This window comes from Gymnodraco acuticeps, unplaced genomic scaffold (assembly GCF_902827175.1).
Source record: "Gymnodraco acuticeps unplaced genomic scaffold, fGymAcu1.1, whole genome shotgun sequence".
In the NCBI taxonomy this organism is placed as follows: Eukaryota; Metazoa; Chordata; class Actinopteri; order Perciformes; family Bathydraconidae; genus Gymnodraco; species Gymnodraco acuticeps.
Window position 1 is genome coordinate 581,044 of NW_022989815.1, and position 23,407 is coordinate 604,450.

A 23,407-nucleotide genomic window follows, 5' to 3' on the forward strand; every position below is an offset into this window, starting at 1 on the left:
CGCTAACGTTGTCCGTGTCAACAGGAGTGACAGTCCGCACACACACAAGACCGCAATTATGGCAGAAGCAAAACATATATAATTCTCACTCCGAGTGGGAGGATAATTATTTTTGTATCTATTTCAATTCAAAGTCCATCTGTCTCATCTGCAATGCGAGCGTGGCTTTATCGAAGAAGGGTAATTTAGGAGCGGCATTTCAAAACAGTGCACAAACGCTACGAGACGGAATTCCCTCCAAATTCTGCCCTACGCTCCAAAAGGGGAGGGGCCTGAAAGGACAGCTAAATGCACAGCAGTCCATTTTCACCAGGGTTGCATTCCAATAGTCCATTTAGCTTAGGAACCTTCCTAACGGAGTGAAATGACCCGGAAGTACGTCACTGGCAGCCATGATAAGTGCTGTTCCAATTCTCCAAATGAAAGGAAAGGAGGTTTCAAACTTCCTTTATAACCTCCTTTAGCTTAGGAACCACTGGACCTCCCTAACCGAAAGGAGAGGAGAAAATTCTGCCCCACAATGCATTGCAGCCGCAGCATTTGCCGTCACTCAACAGTCGGCCGTTCACGGAAACAACCGATTATGACCGAGAAATGATATCATGAAGGTTACGGTGCTTATTAAGCATTTTAAAACGTATGTGGTAAGTTGCCAAAGTGCTTTTTTCTGAACGTTCATCAGTATTATAATCAAAAAGAGAAATATAAACGTTAGTTTTTACTGAAATGATCAAATAAAGTCAACATCTCACAGTCTTTACTGAGATGTGTGGTGTTTGTTCAACTTTTAAAAGATGTTTGAATGGTGATATACACACTGATAGATGTTAAGGACTAACGTTTATAATAAATACATTTGTATTTATTTTAAGATATTTTCATAGTTCATACAATCATACATATTGGGATCATTTGTATTAATGTGGACCGGAGGGAGAGGGTGACGAGCATAAATTTCACTTTCCTTTTTTATTTCAATTCCAACTTTGGTCATGAAGAATATGTTTCTCTGTTGTCCACATTCATAAAGCATAACACAACAGCATCAGAGCACGGTGCAGAGTCTCTAGATGAGTTTACAGTAGTCCCTCGTTCTTATTAAACATCCATGTTGTAGTCCGCTGTATAGAAAACTGTAGTTTCCATAGTTTCCCCACAGCAGCAGACGCACATTCATGACGTCCGCTGGCGCATCATAAACACGTCGGATAGTGAAAGTGCATTCGGATTCTCTAAAGTACCGCAGTCTCTTCTCCTAAGTCCTTTTGAATTCTCCTATCCACTATTCCTTAACCCCGTGACGTTTCACTCAGAGGTCAAGGAATAGGAGATAGGGTTAGAATTTAGGAGCTGATTTTTGGATTATCGGAACGCAACCCAGGCCCAACAACAAGAGCAAGGCTGCTACCATAGGCATAGCATCTTAACGTGTCAGTCACGTTCTTGCGTAACACATGAAGTCTTTCAAAGACGGCGAAGTTGTGAAAGAAGCATTCCTGGAGGCTGTCGACGCGCTTTTGGGGGACAGTAAAAATAACAGTAGCATTTCAACAGGTTTTTGATATAATAAAAACTCAAGTTAGATACCGTTATTAATCTGCTGTAAGTTTTAGTTTGTTTGAACTTATTCATTATAATTATTGTACAAAATGGTATAAGAATGCAAACATTAAGATCTGTTCTGTTTAAATTGATTATAGTCTATCATCAATTCAGGTTAAGAAACTAGTGTTGCTTGCATCCTATTTTAAAGGCATTTCTTTTTATAATCTACTAAAATGCAACAAAACAAGGGTTAGATTATATTAATTTTGTCTTTTTTATTGCATTGTTGCAGCAGATTCCTGTGTAGCTTCAGATCTGAGTTGTCTTATTAGTAAGCCTAATTTATACTTTTGTAGCAACACTATTTTTATATAATGGCAAAGAAAGGGTTCAGAGTCTTTTCTTTTTTTCCAGTGTCATATGTGGCAGCACTGTTCATTGTTTCTTGAAAACATTACCCACTGTAGTATGTGACGTGTGGATAAACTCCAACTCTGTATCAACAACACTGTTGTGTAACTTCAGTTAAATACTTGTATGTGTGTAGATTAGAAAGAGGTAAGATAAAGGATCTGCAGTATTTTATTTACCTGGTAGTAGGCTGTCAGTAATGGCTATGCCTCTCTATTTGGACTGGTAGATCTCGGCAGACTGGCAACTTTAAAAGTAGCTCTCGGTTCAAAAAAGGTTGGGCACCCCTGCTCTAGTGTGTTTGGAAAGCTGAGAGAGAGGGAAGAGGCAGTGGCGGTTCTAGAACATTTTACATGGGGGGGCAAAGGGGAGGCAAGAGGTCATGCCAGGGTGGCATGGGAGGGCGGACAGTACGTGGTATTTTATACTGTATATAACCTATTTATTGTTAATTCATGCCCTAACACAAGTGTTCTTAATGCACAAGAGAAACAAGGTGTTCAGACAAACAATCGGGTGCCCTTTGAGTCCCCCAAGCTTACTTCAATAATTTTAAATGAAAGGAAACTACAAAATGTATTTTAAAGCAATGAATTAATGGAACAGGTTTTTTTGCATTACAATGTAAAACTAAATATATATTTTGTTTTTAAAAAATTGGTTTTCTTAGTATTAGACAGACATATTTGCATGTCCTCACTAAGCATTATTACATATTAATTTAATATCAAACCAATCAAAATGGCCAATTATCCCAAAATGTTGCTGCTAATATAATCATATGCTTGTCAACTTTAACTGATCAAAAATAAATTCTGAAAAAATACTTGAATTATCTATGAAATTGCAATATTGTCCCTCAGTTTGTTTCAACCCTGTCACACCATACCATTTACCCTCCTATTAAAATAATGGATCAGTCCATGGGTGATCTGCATTGAGGGAATTACATCACAAAAGTGTCAGTTTCTTCTCTTACCTATATTTCAGTTTTTGTATTTTCAGATTAAGATTGACAAACTCAACATTTCAACTTATAATGAAGTACACAAATGACATCACCCATCTCTTCAGAGAGCTACAGGTGACCTGTGCAGCAACACATTTCAATCAATATTTGTCAATACTAAGAGCTGCTAGATTGTGCTGCTGTAATGGAACATGTAAGGAGAATAAGAACATACCATGTGGTCCAGCTGGAGTCTCATCTGCCTCCTGATCACTGCCTCTGTCCCTCTTTCTGACACTTCATCTTTATTCCTCACATACATTTCTTCTTCTTCACTAATGTCTTCATCTCCTCCTCCTGCTCTGACCCTCCTGGTCTCTTCATCTCCTCCTCTTCCTCCTGCTCTGACCCTCCTGGTCTCTTCAGTGTACTCTCTTTTCCTTTTCCTCTTTCTGTTCGTGCTGATCACTTCTCATATGTCTTTGTGTTGTTGTTGAATCACTCCTATACTCTGGCCTGCAAGAGTCTACTTGTGAAAAGCACTGGTACAAATGCTTGTATAACTTTACACGTTAGGGCCATGTAGCCTAGCTAATATGTAGCATATCATATAACATCAGAAAGTATTGATCAAGCGCACACAGGCAGCTGTGTTTGGATCCAGTTTTTACAGTAAAGGATGTATCCTGGTTTCATTGATCTGGCCTCATGGCTGTGATGTGTAGTTTACGTGGATTTAATAGTAGGCTACCGCGTAGTTTAGCAAAGTGATCGATCTCCCAGCTAACGCTGTCTGCGTAGTATTTTGTAATGTAACGCCCCAAATAGCACCCGTCTGTTAAACGCTATCGATTCAAACGGCAGCGTTTTATTAATATTTTGTTTCAAGCTCTCGTCCTTAATAAAAACAAAACTAGTGGAAAGGGAAATGCTCCCAGGGCAAGCTGATCCATAGGTGCTGGGACAGCTCGCTCCCTCTCTGCAGCGTTGTGAGCCGCGGTCTGTGTGAACGCCGCTCCGCAGTTTAATGCAGGGCCGTAGCTAAGTTTTTAACAGGCCTAAAATGATATTTAAAATTATTCACTTTTAACTAATGTAATGCTTGTTTTGTTGCTTGAGAAGCTTGTGGAAATAGTGTAGGTTTGTTTTAGTACAGTTTTAGGGAAACAAAAGTTAGGGGGGGAAGCTGGGGGGGCAAGGCTCTACAGTGGGGGGGGCAGCTGCCCCCCCCCCGTAGATCCGCCCCTGGGAAGAGGCAACAGCATGGTGTTAATGTAACACGGATGACAGCACACACTGCTAATGGAGGAAATGACGCCTAATGCAGGCTGCCCACACCAAAGCAAAACATACTGTAGCTAACACAGCACTGCAAATGCGATTATGTTTTCTATTTCCCATAGCAGGGACTCTGGGAAGCCACATTCACTTCCCCGGAGACAAACCATGTTTTATCTTTGACTGCACGTACAATAGAAATAATTGTATGAGTTGTTGGTGCAGGTACACATTACCCCTTTTCCACACACACACACACATACACACACACACACACACACACACACACACACACACACACACACACACACACACACACACATTAAGCTTCCACTCAGAGCCATGTCAACCTCAGCGCTTTACTTGTCTTCATTCTCTGCTGTCCAAGGCTACCTATCTCCAGAGTAGCACACATGCAGGAAAGCACAACATGAAGGAGAAGGCTGTGAATGTTTCCACAGGCACCATGACAGAACAAAGTGTTTACATTGGTTTAAGTACCCAGCGAGTGCAGAGAATCCATTAAGGTGAGAAGGACGAACGGTTTAGTGTGCTTCAGCTGTACCACAGTTTTAAACAATCAAATGGTATTTGGCCACAGCATTACAACTCAAAACACAATACTCTTGCAATATTGACTCCTGCTTTTTCAAAAAGGTGTGATTTTTTTCTCAGAAGAAAGCAATCTCCACCTGCGTGCCTTTGTGTATGTTGTTGCCTCTTTCTCTCCCTTTACAATATTTAGCTGTTGTAATAAAGGCAAAAAAGCTATTTCAGATAATGCTATGCAACATCAGTAAAACATTTCAAGTTAGAAGTTATCCAATTATTCTTACTTTCTAAAAATAGAGGTATCTAAAAGCTTAACTCATGTTATTCTGAAGAAAGACATTTTTTTTCAGAATCCCTACTTCCCATGTAAAAACCCACTCATCCCACATGTCCTTTACTCAGCTCTGTTCATTTAATAATTTACGAGGTAAAACGATGAATTAAAAAAAGGGATGTAGTCAAATGTCTATCTATTTGATCTTCATCTTTAACATTGCACTGTTATAGTAGACCACTGAATGGATGCCTTGGATGAAACACACGGGATGAAAAGTATGGACAGCCATTGCGTTTGATTCAGCATCACCATGGTTACACCAATAAAACCTTAATGGGATAGCAATATTGCCAGTCAGCTGATAATTGTGGACGACAAATACATTCCTAAACAGGCTATAAGGCCGACCGATACAGATCCCAGAGATGGTATGACAGAAATGAAGTATTTTAAAGATACAAATTGTGTGTTCTTATTCACAAGGGAAAATTCTAATAAATGTGTCTAAAGGGACTAGAAACAACACATCAAAATCATTCATATTCTCTTCTCAAACATAATTGTCACAATTGTGTGTATTGATATAATGCAGGAGTTAGTTGTTATTATTTATACAGCACGTCCTAATAAACACTTTTAAGTAGCAAAAAGGAAACAGTCTTTTCTCTTAAACCCCCTGCAACAGCAAAAGTAAATACAGATGCACTTTAATAAGTGATACTTTATAAAAAAACTATTTAAAGGGTAATTTGAACAATGTGTTGCACTTAAATAAAGGAATTGATCCAGCAGAGGCCAAGATGATCTGACTAGTCCCTGGTACAGGCTGAACTTCAACAACCTTGGATCCTTGTATAGTTTTAATTGGTAGTTTCCAAACCCAACCCAAGATGTCACTTAGGCTATTTAATCAAACTTGACAAACCTCCTCCACAGGAATCAACTAAATGATTCTAATTGCTATCAAATTGAATTTGACCTTTAATTATCCAATTAGGTCCAATGAAATAAAGCCTCACCAAAACACCCACAAAAGCGTATATTACGTATTGCGGCAGTCTCCTCTCAGGATTGTGTGGGTGTGAGCGAGCTGAGGTTGACGGACATGTCTCTGACTCTCCTGTTAGCGGATTATTACCTCTACTGGCTCTGTGAGAGAGAAACTTGCTGCCCGCCCATTCATTTCAATGTCAAGCAGGGCCGCACAAATCTGCCTCTGGTCATGAATTGACCTGCCTCCTTTGCTCTGCTTGAGGTTTCAAATGGATTGAGCTTTGACACAAGAAAATGCGAGGCTCTCCAGCGTCCAGCCAGTTTGAGAGGTTGTGGGATTGACCTTACATTCTCGAAATATTGATTGTTCATATTCTTGTTTCATAACTGAATGGCAAAATAATACAGCTGTGGAGAACGAAAGATTATGTGTTTCTGCAATAAGTGCAAGAAAGTTTAAATGTGTTTGCTTTGTTTAACTGCTATCCATGTAAGCTCCCAGAGTTCACATTTACAACCCTTACCGGAGTGGTTGTTACTCTGACTGAAACTTTGGAGTAGGAAATATTGCATTTCTACAGTATAATTGTCACTGGCAAAATGGAAAAAAAAAAGCTTCATGAAACCTCAATTCAAGCTGCGGTTTAATCGGACCCACCATTGAGGGGGTGCAGGGCTGAAAAATAACAAGCATATGAAGTTACACTGTGTTTATACAGATTGACGCTCTGCACAGATCAGACTTGAAGCTGTCATAGCCATTGCCTTAAACAATGACGTAAATCTGCTGCAATGCGTCTACTATAACGCTCTGTCTGACTCGCTTTATCAAAAATGTATCGCTGACTATGTGGATAAAGAAATGTGAAAAAGGGAACTGAAAAAACGAACTCTGCTGCATTACTGGTCTTATTTTACATTCTCTATTTATTGAGCCTGTCTCAAGAACACAGACTATATTTCCAGCTCCCCCCTCTAACCCTGTGTACTGTACTGTATGATACTCAGCTTAATTGGCACTTAAAAGTGACAGGTATGATCTTAGACCCCATTTACACGGGAACGTTTGCGTTTACGCACCGTATGCGTTTTCAAAAAAGTCTTCCGTTCACACGGATTCGGCTCAATTAACGTGTCCGTTCACACGAGACCGCTCGACCCGCTGGAAACGCTGTAGTACATATGCCGGGCCTGTAAGTGGCACTGCTGCCGCCACAAAATACACCAAAAGCAGCAAAAGAAGAGCATGGTTGCCATGGTTGCCCTTCTGTTTATTCTCCGCGGTGGACGGCGTGTGCTCCTACTGTAAATCTCTCCGGTAGTCCATCAGCAGATGAAAAACACCCACCTCTCCGCCTCTTCCAAGGGACGAGGGAAAAGTGCCGAGGTCAGAGGTCTTCTTTGTTATTTATTGAGCTTTAAAACAAATTGATAACGACTCTATATAATAATATAAGAATAGTAAACGGAGCCTCTCTTTTCCTCCCCCTCTTTTGACAGCCCAGCAGCTGATCTCTGAGCAGGAGACGTGGGGAGAGGGAGGCGGGGCTATTTCATCGTTATCAGAAAATGATCGTATAGAGGCGTACAGACGGATCCGCTTGACCCCCCAGAGCGTTTCGTTTGCAGATCTATCCACCTATCGTTTGCGGGTCCGTTTAAAGGGCTATACAAGAGAAACTATGCAGATACAACCTGTATCGTCTTCGTGTAAACGGGGTCTTAGGGACCGGAAGCCTTGAGGCCAAAGTGACCAATAAGAAGCGTTAAATGCTGCTGTGGTCCCACGCCGGAGCATTGAAGGGACTGTCCTCAGTTTGCCCCGCTCACGATCCTCTCATATCTTATGACTGTTGCCATGGACACAGAGTATGCAAACACATAAATGATTAACGATGAAAAATAGATTCTGTGATGAATGGGAGAAATATGTAGTATTTACACAAAGAGCGTTTTCTTTGTAGTCTTTTGTGTTGAGTCCACAGGCTTGTTGTGATCGCATGGTGCTGCAGTTCGCTGCACTGGATTCTGCAGGCTTAGATTTATTCTTAAAGGATAAAGGAGATGAGGTAGACTGCTTGAACTAGCAGTATGAGCCACATTCTCATTAAAGCTGGCTTTACCAGCCGGCTCATTATCATGCTACAGTATATAATAGGGTGGCAACATTCTCTGGATGTAATCATATCACCAGACATATTCATTCAACTTGACCCTGGGTGCAATTGTTTAAAATTGCTGCCTCAAAATAGGTAATTTATAGGGGGAAAAAATCATATTCTGTTACACAATTACTGAGCGCATACATATTAAGTCCAGGAGACATGAGTGGTGGAAAGTAACAAAGTACATGTACTGTACTTAAGTCAAATGTGGAGGTCCATGCCCTTCACCAGGGATCATTCTCCCTTTATACTTCTACTCCACAACATTTCAAAGTTTAACAATGTTTATAATGTAAAAATATACTTGATAAAGTAAAAAATAGGTTCATTTTTATAGAATAAACTACCCTAAAGTACTGTACTTACAGTCGTTAAAATGAACTCAATTTACTCCCCCGGCTTAAGGTAATGCTGCTCTTTCTGGATATTTTTTATTTTTGTACATAATTCATTTTTCTAGTGAGCCACAAGAGAATAAGTTACTCTTAAAACATACCTTCCTGTATAAGTGCCCATAGTTTATCCACCTCTGAAGGTCCTATTGCAGCTGATGATTTAATGACCACAACAAGTAAGAAGAAGCAGAGCAGCAAATTGCATCTGAACACAAACTAGAACATTGTGGGTACTAAAAATAGTTTATAAACTTGACCAGTTTTTAGGATTCAGGGCTGCTCCGGGGAATGCTTTCCCATCTCTGAGAGTACTGAATAAAATATGATCTCAGCAGAATATTTTCAGTGGCTGCGTACAGCTGGAGATAAACTGAACACTGAGATTTGAACAAATAAATGTTGCACAGGATAAAGTAGAGCTGGGATACTTACTGTATGAAAACTAATTTAAGGACTTTTAGTCTGGTTCACACATTGTGGATTTAGACTAAATCAACACATGTTCACTGATGTGTGTCTGACTGTGGATAAAACAGCATCTCTGATAAGCTGGTTCTGCTGAGAAACTCGATCTTCTCCAATTCACTGACTGCATGCCCACCCTATCCTACCCACCACCCCCACCCAGTCTCAATTTACTTTTTCCAATTGGACTGTCCATCCCTGTTTTCCTTTCCATCCACACTCTGTTTCTCGGGTGTCAATTTATCTTCATACATCCCGGTCCATTTACATTGTGTGTCAAATAAAATGCCACGAGTGCAGACATGTTGACATTAATCCAGTCAGCATCTTTCAATCTCCCAGCATGTACATTCATCATCATGTAGCAGCTGCAAGCCCTGGTTGTTGAGGCAGTGTTATGTTGTTGATTTTCACTGCTTTGATACTATGTAAGATAAATGAGTCAGTGATGCCTAATAATGTTGGGAAATGTGTACACCAAACTTCTATTATATAAAGTTGAATCCATTAAACATGTCCATTAAGCCAAATTATACATATCTTAATTTTGAACTCAACACGTCCTCCGCTCTTGAAATTCGGACAAATACGAGACATTTTGTCCAGTTAATTCAGCAAAGTTTAATTTAGTTTCAAGCGAGACTCAATAAAACTGTAATTAGCTCACACGTTTGACGTTTCTGCTGTGGAAGACCAGATGGTGCAGAGATAACGAACAACTCATTTTTCAAACTCCCTGATAATGGACAGTGTTGTGCTGGGAGATACTAACTCCTCAATTAAAAACTTTGCTGCTGAGATGGATTTTTCTCTCCTATTTTTTCAAACAATAAAAGCTCTACTTTCTGTTTCTCTGGTTTGTCCCACTATATTGAGTTTCAAATGGAAGAAGAAATGCCCTAGCTGGGGGTGCATGGGTTGTAGGCCCCTATGTATAATTCAAAGTTGGAGTCAGTTGGAGTTGAGCTGCCACAACAGAAAATGAACTGAAAACTGTTCAAATGAATAAATCAGTACCCTCTAACCATAGCTATTGTACTACCCCCAAAAGGCTGCAGCTTTTCACTCCTTACCTGGTGCTCCCGAGAATTTTGCTTTCACTGTATATGCACACCAAACATCCCTTACTTTCTTCTATTTGTCCGATGCACCACCAGAAAATCAATTTGTCTTCAGTTGGTTTCTGAACTAGACGTCTCAAGACAGAAATCCACTCAGACAAAGATCGGAGGTTAAATAGAGAAGCAACATAGCTTTATGGCTCGAGCGCAGATGAAAACAACTCTTTGGCGGCTTGCCATGAGATTTAAGATGAATCCTGACTTCAAATCATGACTCTTGATATATATGACTTCATGTCATGACTTTTCCTTTAACACCACTATCAAGTTAATATTTTTAATTAGTCCAAAGTGGTGGTTTATGAAAAAGTAACTATTAACAAAAGAGTTTTAGTTAGAAGATGGGCTACATAGCGGACATCATACATGGTAAACATCCCCATGCTAGCATTGTCATTGGGATGTTAGCATGCTAATGTTAGCATTTAGTTCAAAGCACTGTTGTGGGACAGCCTGCTAATGTTGACTGTAGACACTGAGTTCAGATACACACCGTGCTTCAAATGTACACACCACAAAACACTGACTTAGCAAGGAATGCTAAAGTGTAGTAGCCTATTGGGTGTTATGTGCAAATTCTTCATTTTACCGGATCATATAGATTTCATTACATATTTTCTGTGGATAACTTTACTTTTCAACTAGATTTTTGGCACTGTGTCACCCTAGAGGAGATACTCCTTAAGGTAGGAAGCACAAATAATAAGTACCAAGCTGATGCACATGGGTACACACAGAAACAGCAACGGAGAAATTGGAACTTTTTTTTCCCTTTCCTAAGGGCTTACATAACAGACAAAAAAAAAACAGCTATCCATACAGGATGTTGTATATCTCTGAGAGTTATCTATCAGAGCATTTGTGTTTAGCTTTTCAGTTGTCATCCTAAATCCACAATGCTTAAACCAGCCTAAAAACAAAGAATCCTTACATTAGTTTCAATACAGAAAGTATGCCAGATGTAGATTCTGCTGTGCTAATTGTGGTAGCTCAAATGTAATGCATTCAGCCCATTTCTAACTCTTAATAGAAAATAGGCAAAGAAAATATTCTGCTCAAGTCATATTTTATTCAGTACTCTCAGAGATGGGAAAGCACCTCCCCAGAGCAGCCCTGAATCTTAAAAACTAGTGAACTTCATAAAGTATTTTTAGCACCAGCAATGTTCTAGCTCAGAGGCAACTGCTACACTGGTTCTTCTTACTTGTGATCAAGTAAAGTCAATAAATATCATTTGCAATATGACCTCCAAAAGGAAGACTACCCTAATGCATGAAGTTACGTTTTAAGAGTCTTCTATCCTCTGGTGGCTAACTGGATATAAATCCTGAACTACTAAGTACTAGGTTTATTAGTTTAAAAATCTCGCCCTGATAGTGGTGTGTTCTCATATAACAGTTACGCCTTCCTCCAGCACAGTAACTTTCCCAAATCTGATTACAGAGGCAGTCGGGGAAGCTCTGTGGAAGTGAGCTCACTGTGGTCTCTTCCTTTGGTCTCTGATCAAGATAATGGGGATTTCAGAGGAAGATACTGGAAGAGCATCGACAGTCTCACGGGGACGACTAAATCAGCAACAATGTCAAGAAGAGACTGTTACTTCATTTATTTTGTAAGTTGGGTTTTGACAGTTGATAGGGGATGTTTGCCAAGGAAGTTCTATGAGTGTTTGGGTTGGAGGGATGGTGTATAAACCGCAGGAATTTGACACCCAAGTCCAGGGCTCATTTCCTGAGCTGTGGTTTAGGGTATAAGAGCACTTTGTCTGAGGTTAGGGGAAGATTGTGGTGTGGTTACATGTCAATAAAGTAATGACACCATGTCTCCTGCCTTCAGTCTCATGCTTCCTTTCTTCATCTGCTGATGTATATATTTATTTAATGACTTAAAAAAAGAGCTGTGAGTGTGCTAACATAACAATAAATGCTTCGTTGTGCTTTTATTTATGTCTTAATGTGTGCATATGTATAAATGTCTGTTGATTGTGTATATATAAATATGTATATATTTGTATATACATTTGTTTTTGTATTCAGGATTGTGGGAAACTGTATTTCGATCTCTCCGTCTGTACATACAAACTGAAAGATTGACAATAAAGTTGACTTTGACTTTAGATGTTCGAGCACATTTGAAAAAACTGCATATTTGAAGTTGTATAAAGCCTTTTTTTGTTTCCAGAGGAAGCTGTGTGGAGTCTGATAAATTGCCTGAAATGATGTCAGGTGGGACTGAAGACTATACAGGTTTGAAAATAAAAAGATGCTACAAACAACGACACGCCCAAAACTCTGTCTGAACTGTTTCCGGTCAAGTTGCTTTGTTATAGAAGTTTAATGCTAAATAGGTGCAGTACTCCTTTAATACTGTTTCCCTATTATAGCAATAATCAACAGAATAAGGGTGGCATGGAGTTGCACATTTGTAGGCGACAATTAAAACAGTAGGTACACAAAAATGAAAAAACCATGAGATTCAGATATAACGTTCCCTAATCACAATGCTCTCATTAAAAAGTCAGACACGTTAGTTCACTGTAGAGATGAAGCAGCTGGAGGCTAGAGAAGAAGCAATATTACTGCACTCATTGTGTGCTCATAATTCCCCTTTCCACGTTTGCATAGTGTAAATCTCTTGACGTCTTGTTTGTTACAAAAACAAACACACATTCTTAATGACATTTTTCATGTGCACACACACACACACGACATGAACACCTTAACGTGTACAGTATCATTATCTACAGGTTCATACTGAATGAACCCTGTGGTACATTTCTTTCAAGGCTGTCTGTTCTTTGCCCCAGTTCTGTCTAACTAGTGAGGGGGAAGCCCTGGTGTACTGCAGCTAAAAGCCGAGTCTCACCAAGGAATGAATAATGAATCTAGATTCCCCTTCCCGTCTATCCGCATACTAGTTCAAAGGCCTCCTGCTAGCCCATGCATAAAGCAACAACACACACAACTCTATGCTAATGGCCCTCAACTCCAGAGGCTGGACTGAGTTCACTGAGCCATGGGAATGTCCCAGCGCTGAGGATGAAGACGTCAGATGAGGAGGACGTGATGAGGAATTGCTCAAGAGTTTGTTGGGTGGGGGGATGGCAAGGAAAACAGACAAATGTACTATACGCTTAAGCACCAGCAGCATGTAATGCGTTAAGGCATGCAAAAACACACACACACACACACACACACACACACACACACACACACTCAGGAGCTACTGGAAGCACAAGTTGTCCCAAGGGAAGCCTGGACGCTGTATTGTTGCTGAGTGATGTTAATGACCCCCCCAGCACTAGGGGGTCGCAACGAGAGGCTGTCACAAGGGATGACATTTCAGGGCAAGCCACTAAGTTCTATATCAGTTACTGTAAGACCTCAGGAATAATCGTATTTATCCACTCTTATATGGCACTTGTGACGCTATACAACACTGTTATATCTGCAGGGGCTGAGAATGTGTGTGCGAGTGTGTGTGTGTGTGTGTGTAAGCTACCAAATGTGTACAGTCATTTAGCCCTTCTCCTGATTAGACTGAAAACAAAAGCCACGGCTATCAACAAAGGAAGCAGCCCTCTCCCTTTGAGCCCATCAAAGGAGAAATGTTTTTTTGTGAAAAGTAAGAAGCTCAGAGGGAAAAACCCTCCCCTAAAAAGGTGCCATGTGTTTCACGTACTCTTTCTTATTTAATTCCCCGACTGTTTCCCTTACCTCTGTTCTGTCCCTTTTGCTTTCACTCTGGATTTCCTCCAGCACTTCTTCTCTTGATCCCCCTACCCTCGTCTCTTTTTTCTTTAATCCCCCCTCTGCTGCCTTAACCATCATAACACTGGCTTCTTGGTGTGACAGAAGCCTGCAGGAATCCTATTGGGAACATTTCCCAGAATCTCACAGCAGCAATGAGAGAGACTGACCAACCAGCACTGCACTGAAATCCTTAGGGTCCTGGAAGTCCTTCTCGGGTCTGTGTTCATCACAATTAAATGTTATTGGTAAAGTTTGAAGAACTTCAGATAGAGGGGTGGAGTGTCTGGTTTAATTATAACATAACAAGTGTTCAATGTCATGCATGGGAGGAGGCCACCAATTCTGCCTCTCAGACCATGATAGGCTGTAAGTGAACAGGAGAGGGCGATTAGTCCTTTTAAGGGAGAATAAGTAAAATAATGAGGTAATAAAACGTGATCCTTCGCTGGTTCATTGGTTAGAGCTTCACTTCTTGAATGTTTAAAGTCAATCTTTCTGGTTAATACATGGGAGGATTCTTCGCACTTCACTATTAACACGGCGCAATTCCATCCTGTAGGATTATATGTCACATTGATCGATAAGAACTGGATGATATAAAACAATTTGATGTGTGTCTAATTCATAAAAACCCTACAGCAAATTGATAAAAAGCTGTTATATATTTAAAAAATGTGCACTGAAAGTGAAGCAATTTACATTTCCTGACCTGCAAAACAACATAGGCTTCTTTAGAAACAAACTATAGTATGCCTATGATTTTTAAGGACATAATGCTAGGTAAGGTAGCAGAGGAGATCACAGAGACACATAAATAATTTTAAGAATAATGGCAACGAGATTGTTTCACTCTCCGAGACAGCTGAATCGAGATTTGCCATTAATAATCCACATCTAATGTTCTTTACTCTTAATGCGATGTACCTGGTGGAAATTGCTAATTCAAATTAACTTATTAGTGAGTCCCGATCAAATTATAAGATCCTTCCTTAATAGCATTACAGTAATTGAGTCCTGATTACAGTAAATGTGAAATGTTCCTATACTCACTTATATTCAATGATACATGATATTAGGTTTGAGTTGTATTCATGTCTTCACTTAAAAACAAAAGCAACATTTAGAGTAAAATGAACTCCATTAATACATTGTGTCTCCTGCTTATTGACTCCCCACCGGGTCCATTAAGAAAGCATGCGGCCTCTGAAATCAGCATATTGTTCCCTGCAGTGGACACTGCAATATTGCTGTTTTCTATTAAGTGGAGATAATTGCTTGAGCGTCATTATCTAGGTGAGTTGTGTATGTTGTGGGAAATGAAGACACTGACCTCATTAAAGTGAGCCACAGCATCACAGTTCTCCGCCACACGGCTGTAGAAGGACAGACCTGGAAGGTGAAGAGGAATTTGGAGGTTAGTAACGGACAGATGGTTCAGTAATGACATGGGTTGTCTATTCAGCTTAAGAGAGCACACACAGCATGGTGATGATAGAGCACAGGCAAAAGCAATCAGTCGTGGTATTTATTTTTATTAGTCAGGCATTTAGGTTGCCAGTCAAAGTTTTATACAAGAATATAAAAATGTTTAAGGAAAAACTGTATTTTTCTACTTTTGTCTATTCAGTACTTCTGATTTTATTAGGATTCTTTTTAGCGTTTAGCATTCTTGTTTTAATTCAACTTCTCAATGTATGATAAACATGTGTCTTCTATGTTTATTTACTAGGTCATAAAGTAGTTTAAAAATGCAGAATTATAAGTTGCAGAGTATTTTTACAATGTGGTTTTAGTACTATTGCTTTTTTTTGGTTGCCAGTAACACTAATAAATACAAGAATATAAAAATGTGGGAAAACAGTTTAAAGCAATTGTGATTTACTTTAGTATTTCCATTGTGTGCTACTTTATTTCTATTTCTACTTGTACTTGTGATTTTATAGGATTAATGTTTCTTTTTTCTACGTTAAGCATACTTGTCCTCATTTATCTTCTGCATTTATTCGAAACACTTTTCTTCTATGTTTACATAAAGGTCACAAAATAGAAAATCAAATGGTTTTAAAATACACAATTAGGAGTTGTATCTTAGTCTTTTTACATTGTGGTTTTCCTAATGTAAAGCATGGATTCTCTGAGAGACCTTTATCAAACACTACCATTTAAAATCCCTGTGTACATTGGTCACATTAAAGTCCAGTGAGAAGACAAATGGATGCCTTAATTACCTGATAAACACACAAATGAGACAGGAAGTGTAGAGCCAAGGGAGACAGAAAAGAAATGCAGACAGCTTCAATATGACTCACTATGCGACAAAATAAAACAGAGAGGAAACACTCGAATAGAAATAATATAAAAGAAGTGAGATTGTTGCCCATATTAAAGAAATTGCACATTATTACATTTGTGTGCAAACAATAATATGTAGGTGTGTATTCAGGGTTATACACAGGGCAGAGAGCCGTTCACTGGAAGGTAACCCGGCTCACTCATGCATGTTGAAGCCGCTGTTCACCTGGTTGCTTTGTAACGCTCATGAATGGTGCCGAGCTGCTGAGTGTATTCGGCCTTTGTTGCGTTGGTTTGCTTTGTGTATCTGAGGCTTTGTGTGGGTGTTGATATTTGTTTGGGTGCATGTGGACAGCCTATCGGTACTGATATATTCATATATATCCAAACACACATATACAAAGGTGATTGCAGACCCAGTCGGTCTGGCTGTAATAATAAGTTCAAATAGAAATACATATTTTTTTCCCCGGCATTAATGCATTGTTGTTTGGGATGAAAGCATCTTTTCACACATTCACAGTCCACATTACCTCTGAGTTCAGAAACGGAAAAAGAAAACAGATATACGAATGCAAAACAGAAATATCTACAGTATAAAGCCTCATCCGTATCATTTTATCAGCACATTTAGACTTTTGTCCATGACCAAAGGTGTTATCCTCTCTCTTTTACCTCACTCCCCGATCTCCACAACCTTTACAAAGCCCAGATCCTATGAAATATTTTTACGAGAATAAACGCCACTTAAATGTCAGAAAGGGAAAGAGGCCATATTCCTCCTACATTATTCAATACAGAGGCATCGCTGTCATACCAGTGTTTGTGTCAGGCTGAGACGTGAGTTTAGAAAGTAGATTATGTGAAGCTTATGTAAGGTGCTTCACACCAAACTAAAAAACATTCTGTTCATCAGGATGCCTTCATGGCCTTGGTGGAAACTGTGACAAATGGAAACACTTATGGAGTGTTGAAAGAACCAAACTTTGGTTTTCGTTTCCGAGCTGGAAGACGGAGGAAAAAAGTAAAAGAACAGAATGGGGAACATTGTGACCAAAGATAAAAATTAATGGGGCAACAAGCTTACCTTCTGTCTTTCTCTATCAACCTGAATCTATAGTGAACAGCAAGATTTAGTGCAGACCGGCAGACTGCAAAGCATGAAAGCAGAATGTTTACTATCTCCCTGTATGCCTCTGAGCACTTCATCTTTGTTGTTCCATACTGTGATTACATTTCCTCTTATTTCCTGACCAATTTTCGAGCAGAACAAGAGACCGGGTGAATGCTAAATCACAATTTAAAATAAACAGAGAATTTATGATCCAGCAGAGGACGTAAAGAAAATGGTTTCAGTCAGCTACAGGGAAGATAGGGAATGGTGTGTGGGGGATACAGTAGCCTGCACAAAGCTGTTTCATCCCACAAAATATCAAATATTTAGAGTTAGAGAGATGACGGGGATGAGCAAACTGTCTAAGTAGCAGGGGGGGGGAAGTCATGTTGTTTCAGTAGGAGTGGTGGTAGACGACAGACACAAGAGTATTGGGCTGAGAGTAGCAAGCTGTAGTCGTGGAATATGTTAAAAGCTTAAATAATTATTTAATTTCTAGTTAACTCTGATTTACATATGGTGTGATCCTACAGGCTACTGTGCAAAAAGAGCTGGAGTGTCATTTTTGATAAAGCCAAGAGCTACAGATAACAGCAGGGCTTCATCAAAGACTCGTCAAAACTCAATTTAGTTTTGATGCCTCCCCTTTGAAGAAGACTTCATTGCCCGTGGCATCAGATAATACAGAACACGTTTAAGGCTGAGTGGAGAGAAGACTGCAGTTTTCTGATTAGGCCTACTATACATTGAAAGCAGTCGATGTATGCCTTTTATTTTCACAACATTTTAAAGATGTTTGATACTGGATCATGTATTTTTCCCCACCAAACATAAGATAAGGTGCAGGCTTACATAACATTGGCCCGCCAGCCTCTCTAGGCGTCATTTAGTGTGACATGCCAGAGGGGGGCTGCAGCTTCCTGGCAGACTTCTTCCTCTCCAGACAGGAAGCTGGTTAAACTGAAAGCCCCTAGGAAGTGCTACCGAAAATAATGACTCAACAACCTGCAGCAATTTAAAGAAACTGGGAACACAAAACTGACAAGTATTGTGAAAAGAAGTGGATATGCACGAGAATTCCATGAAGAATTAAGTAAAAACAGCTGTGATGGCCGTCACCTCCGCCGGTTGGACTGCCAACGCAAGTCCTACCAATTCCTAACAACTCAACTCCTAACAGTTCCTAACAAAGTCCTAACACTTTTCCGACCCAAATCCTAACAGATCCTAACCGACCAATGACAGGGCAGCTACACCTACACGTGACATAATAACAATGAACTTGTATTAATTACACGATAATACTCTATCTGAAAGCTGTGCATGATATTTTCATCCGGGCATGTTATGGTAATAGTTGTCACCGTGTTTAGTCCGAGATTCCGCCGCATCCGTCCCGTTGTTAAAGTTAGCTCATGCTAACGCTGTAATGTTTTATATCTGTCTGACATTTATAAACTGGTCATAATTATTGTAGCATTGAAGGGACGTACACCCGACATAGCGGAAGATATTATTGATTACACATAGTTCAAAGTTGAACTCTTTCTGGGTCAAAATAGCGGTAAATGTGTGGTAATACACTCACAACCGTGGATTTGCTAGCTGTAACTGTACGGAGAATTTGTAGCTTTGTACAAACACAGATTATTTTAGTTAGGGACACTAATTAAGTGTGCGGACTTAATAATAAAATGCAGCCTATAACTTTAGTGCTACAGTGGCATTACTGTATACTGTTAATATCTGTCCCACCTACAGCACATTTGCGATATTGCACTAGTATTATTGTTACTATTTACAAAATCAAACTAATATTGTATTGTCTTGGTGGAGAAGAATACTCAGATATTTTAATTCAGTTAAAGTAATATAATCACAGTGTATACATACTCTGTAACACTAAAGGTACTGCATTTACATTCTCATATGCTTATTACAAGTACTCGTTATGCAGTATGCCCTATTTTAGAAAAATACATATTATAACACTTCATAATAATTATTGATGCATTACTGTGTTCTTCAATTAATATTGCTGCTGCTAAATGTGGCGCTTATTTAATTACCATTACATACTGCTAAGTACAAATCAATGACAATACAATGTAATGTTTACAGTATATATCCTTTTCTATGTATATTTATCTAATTTCACCATCTGACATTTTCCTTGATATTTCATATTGGCAGTGATGACGAAGACAGGTAAAGCTGATGGTTGTTGGGCTGGTATCATGCACCAGTATGCCCAGGGGAAGCACCGATTCAGCACGGGACAGAGACCGAAGGCCAAGAAATGGAAGTCTGTCATTCAGCGTATTGACGCCTGTCCTTTGACACCTATATTCAACCTCCCAGTCCGGTACATTGATATCTTCGGCAGAAGAATCCTCTGCAAAAGTGGATATCATGTGGTGAGTGATGGTTATATTTAAGTTAGATAACTCAGTGAAGTTAATCCTGCACGGACGATTGTTGCCATAAGCCAATGTGTATTCACTTTTAGGTGTCTGCACAGGAAAATGCATTGTTTGCAATTATGTCCCTAATAGCTATGCTTGAATTGCTTTACTCTTGTTAACAATAACATTCAAAATGTATATTCAGTCATATTTATTTAGTCATACACACATGTATATGTACTCCTTGGGATTGTGAGAAACAGCATTTTGATCTCCCTGCCTGTATCATACAAGCAGAAGATTGACAATAAAGTTGACTTTGATAACCTCTATTTTTCCACAGTCAGGTGCAGGTCCTCCAGCCGTCACCATCACACAGAGCAGTTCAAGCAATCATATGAAATGCTCTCTCTGTAGTGTGGATCTTTGTGCTGAAGAATTTGTTGTGAGCAGTGTGGAAAGAAGACCAGGGGTGCAAAGGAGCTACTCAAACACATTGAAGATTGCCGTCTTTCGAGCACCAGCAGGCCGAGTGGTTAAGGCGTTGGACTTGAAATCCAATGGGGTCTCCCCACGCAGGTTCAAACCCTGCTCACAGCGTTTGAAGTCTCTTTAAGCTTCTGGAGCTGGCTGATTGCTGATTGCTGCCAAGTGAGGCATTACACTTAGTTAAAGCTCCCAAACTTGTTCTTGTTTCCCGCAAGGAGCTCATACGGTTACGTGACGATTCCTAACAGAACAATTGTAAACAGCTGTGATGGCCGAGCAAAGGCAGTATCTATAAGTAAAATATAATGCATGTAGCGACCATGTGATTAAGATATATTTCCCATTTTAATGTGTTTTTCCTTGGCCTAAACTACACCCTTCCATCAAGTTTCATGAAAATCTAAATCATGAAAAACGTTGGTGACAAAGAAACAAACCATTCAACAACGTAAGTGCGTATACAGCCTCCTTAAACCCTTAAACATGCAAAAGTAAAACCAGTTTTTATTGTGTACAAAAATAATGAGCAAGACTCAATCAGAAACATCCAGCCATCTGAATTAAACTAATCATATTGTAAGCGCCGTGGTCATTCAGAGTATGATGAATTTGATCCCGGCTTGTATCTGTTGTTGCATTGCTCTCACTCGCCCACTTTTCCTGTGACTCTCTTATCTCTGTTATCTAATAGCCCACAATTACCTAAATGAAACACACACTTTAGATCTGACCACTCAGATGGAGTGATTTCTTTCTCTGATTGAATACATTACATTACATGTCATTTGTTAGACGCTTTTATCCAAAGCGACTAACATACATTCAGTACAGTGGACAATCCCCACAGGAGCAATTTGGGGTGAAGTGTCTTGCCCAGGGACACAACGACATGCCGACTGCAGTGGGACTCGAACTCACTATCCACTGAGCCACAGCTGCGTATATATATACCATGACTTCTATCAAAAGGCTCTACTCACAAGCTCTTGCTGAGAAAATAAGTTTCAGAATGACTTAAAATATGGTATAACATACCTGGATTCATAGTCAGGCTAACAGGAAACAGCTCTTACTTTGCAAACTTGGAGAGACGTAAGATATTTGGCCAGAGAAAAGAGAGTGCAGAGGCAGGGCTGAGGAGAGGGGCCTCATCTTGGAATACTGAACAGAGAAGCATATTTGTGTAAATGTGAGAGGAAAATTAATGGTGTAACAAAACTGGGATCTTATCTATGTTTCATAATGAAATAAAGTCATTCCAGGTCAATTATTAACAGTAAGTGACTTAAAAATAGAAATTCCCCACATGTTGTCACATACAATAAAAGAGTAAGGGGTGATGTATCTACAGAGGATTCAATCCTGAACACGCAGCTCCCCTCGGTTTAACAAACCGAGTTTCAGCTAATTTTTTAGCTGCCAAGCTAAACCTAGCTGTTTTTATTCACCCTAACCTCTCTTATATCCAGTGGTGGAAAGTAACAAAGTACATTTAGTCAAGTAATGTTCTTTTTGACATAATACTTCACACTTATACTCCACTACATTTGAGAGGCACATATTGTACTGTTTATATTTATTTTAACACTCACAGTTACTAGTTTCTTTGTACACTCAAAAACACATGATATGCTGATATAGTTTAATGCAATAGCCTACTGTACTGGTAATCTGCACAGTACTTCAAGTATTCACATTTGGTCAACATTGACAAACTACAACTTTAAAATGCTCTTGTATGCATAAAAACAGGATGATATAATAACCATAAGAATATAATACTAGGAAAAGATCCAATTTGGATGGTAAGGTACACTTATCTTATACTTCTTATGTAATTTACATTTTTCTGAAATAATCCATTGTGAGTAGCCTACTCTTAATACTTAATACTAATGCTAATACTTTTGGACTTTTACCTAAATCAACATTTTAATTCACAGCTTTAAAATACTGGTATGGAGTATTTTAAGAAGATAGAATCTGTACTTTTAGCTAGGTAAAAGATCTGAGTACTTCACCCAACACTTCTTATATCCCTGTTTCAGCAAAATAGTCTAAAACCCAACTGCTTACTGCTCTGCACTATCCCCAGTCTGTGCCTCGTGTTAGCATACATTATTAGGGTAACATTTAATCTTATTTAACCGAATTTAAGAAGAACATAGCACTTACTGTCCTAATGCTGATTCCAGGATGCCAATGTCTAACCATGTTATTGTAAATATTCAGTCTGTTTTTAAATATTTAAAACCCTCTCTCACGTTGCGTATCAAAACAAAGATGGAGGCCGCCTGCCATGATAGGAAACTGACTCGGAAACGGATTTAAATCTTCTTCATCAGGGACCTGCTTTTTTCTCCAGGTAGATGAAGATGTTTGAGCCTCCTATAAACTGTGTCTGAAAAAAGGTAAGTGTTTTAAACCTTCTGGGTTCATTAAAAATCGCTTGTTAATGATCGTTCACGTGTTACCTCTCTGAACCGGATGTAGCTAACACCTGTTCGTTATGCTAATAGTATATGCTAATGCGCAAGTGGCAACTAGCTAGTGAAGGTAGTGGAGCAATTATCAGTAATTTAGCCAGATATTCATAACTGTTGGAAGAGCATTTAAGAGTGAATAATTAAACTTACCAGGTAGCCAGGAAACACGACTCTAATTGAGTGATAATGATGCTTTAATTAATACTGCTGGAGGTGTAAATAAATACGTGGCTGTTTGCTAACAACTTTTTCTTATCAACCTAAAAGATGGCGAATGAGTGATGATTGTCAGTGGTGTGGTGATCGATGGTGGTGATATGTCAGTGTTGCCCCCCTAGTGGCCACAGTAAGCAGTTACACCGTATTCTATGACTCATTTCTGTTTGGATTTAACAACTTTAAATCCACTAGAGTTGATATTCTATTCCTCCGGCCACATATTCTGATGCATCACATAACACAGTGTAACTTGTTTTAATGGGTGTCTTCAGCATGCATCTAATAAGAAAATATTGTATGAGGATTGTGTGTGATCTGCATTTTCTTTAACAATACGGTACAGCTTTTGACACAAGTGACAAACAGTGAAAGCCACGCGTGCTTTGAACTTGTATCAGTGCTTAGGGCAGGCTAACAACTTAGCAAACAGATGAACTGCAGAGAGTGTGCTGCCGACAGTTGGCCCATGGGGGAAAGATCAGAGGATCTAATCTTTGAC

At 39.4% G+C, this 23,407-nt stretch overlaps 1 protein-coding gene and 1 non-coding gene across 2 annotated transcripts in view; one reads left to right on the forward strand and one right to left on the reverse strand.

The window, feature by feature from the left end:
- otofa (otoferlin a) overlaps nt 1-23,407 on the reverse strand; it is a 107,801-nt gene that overhangs the window by 80,538 nt on the left and 3,856 nt on the right. The window contains 1 exon segment of the mRNA XM_034230840.1: nt 15,234-15,292. Coding sequence (XP_034086731.1) covers nt 15,234-15,292 — 59 coding nt within the window.
- Nucleotides 20,238-20,314, forward strand: trnas-uga. Its single transcript has one exon. It is a non-coding gene; the product is annotated as a tRNA-Ser (tRNA).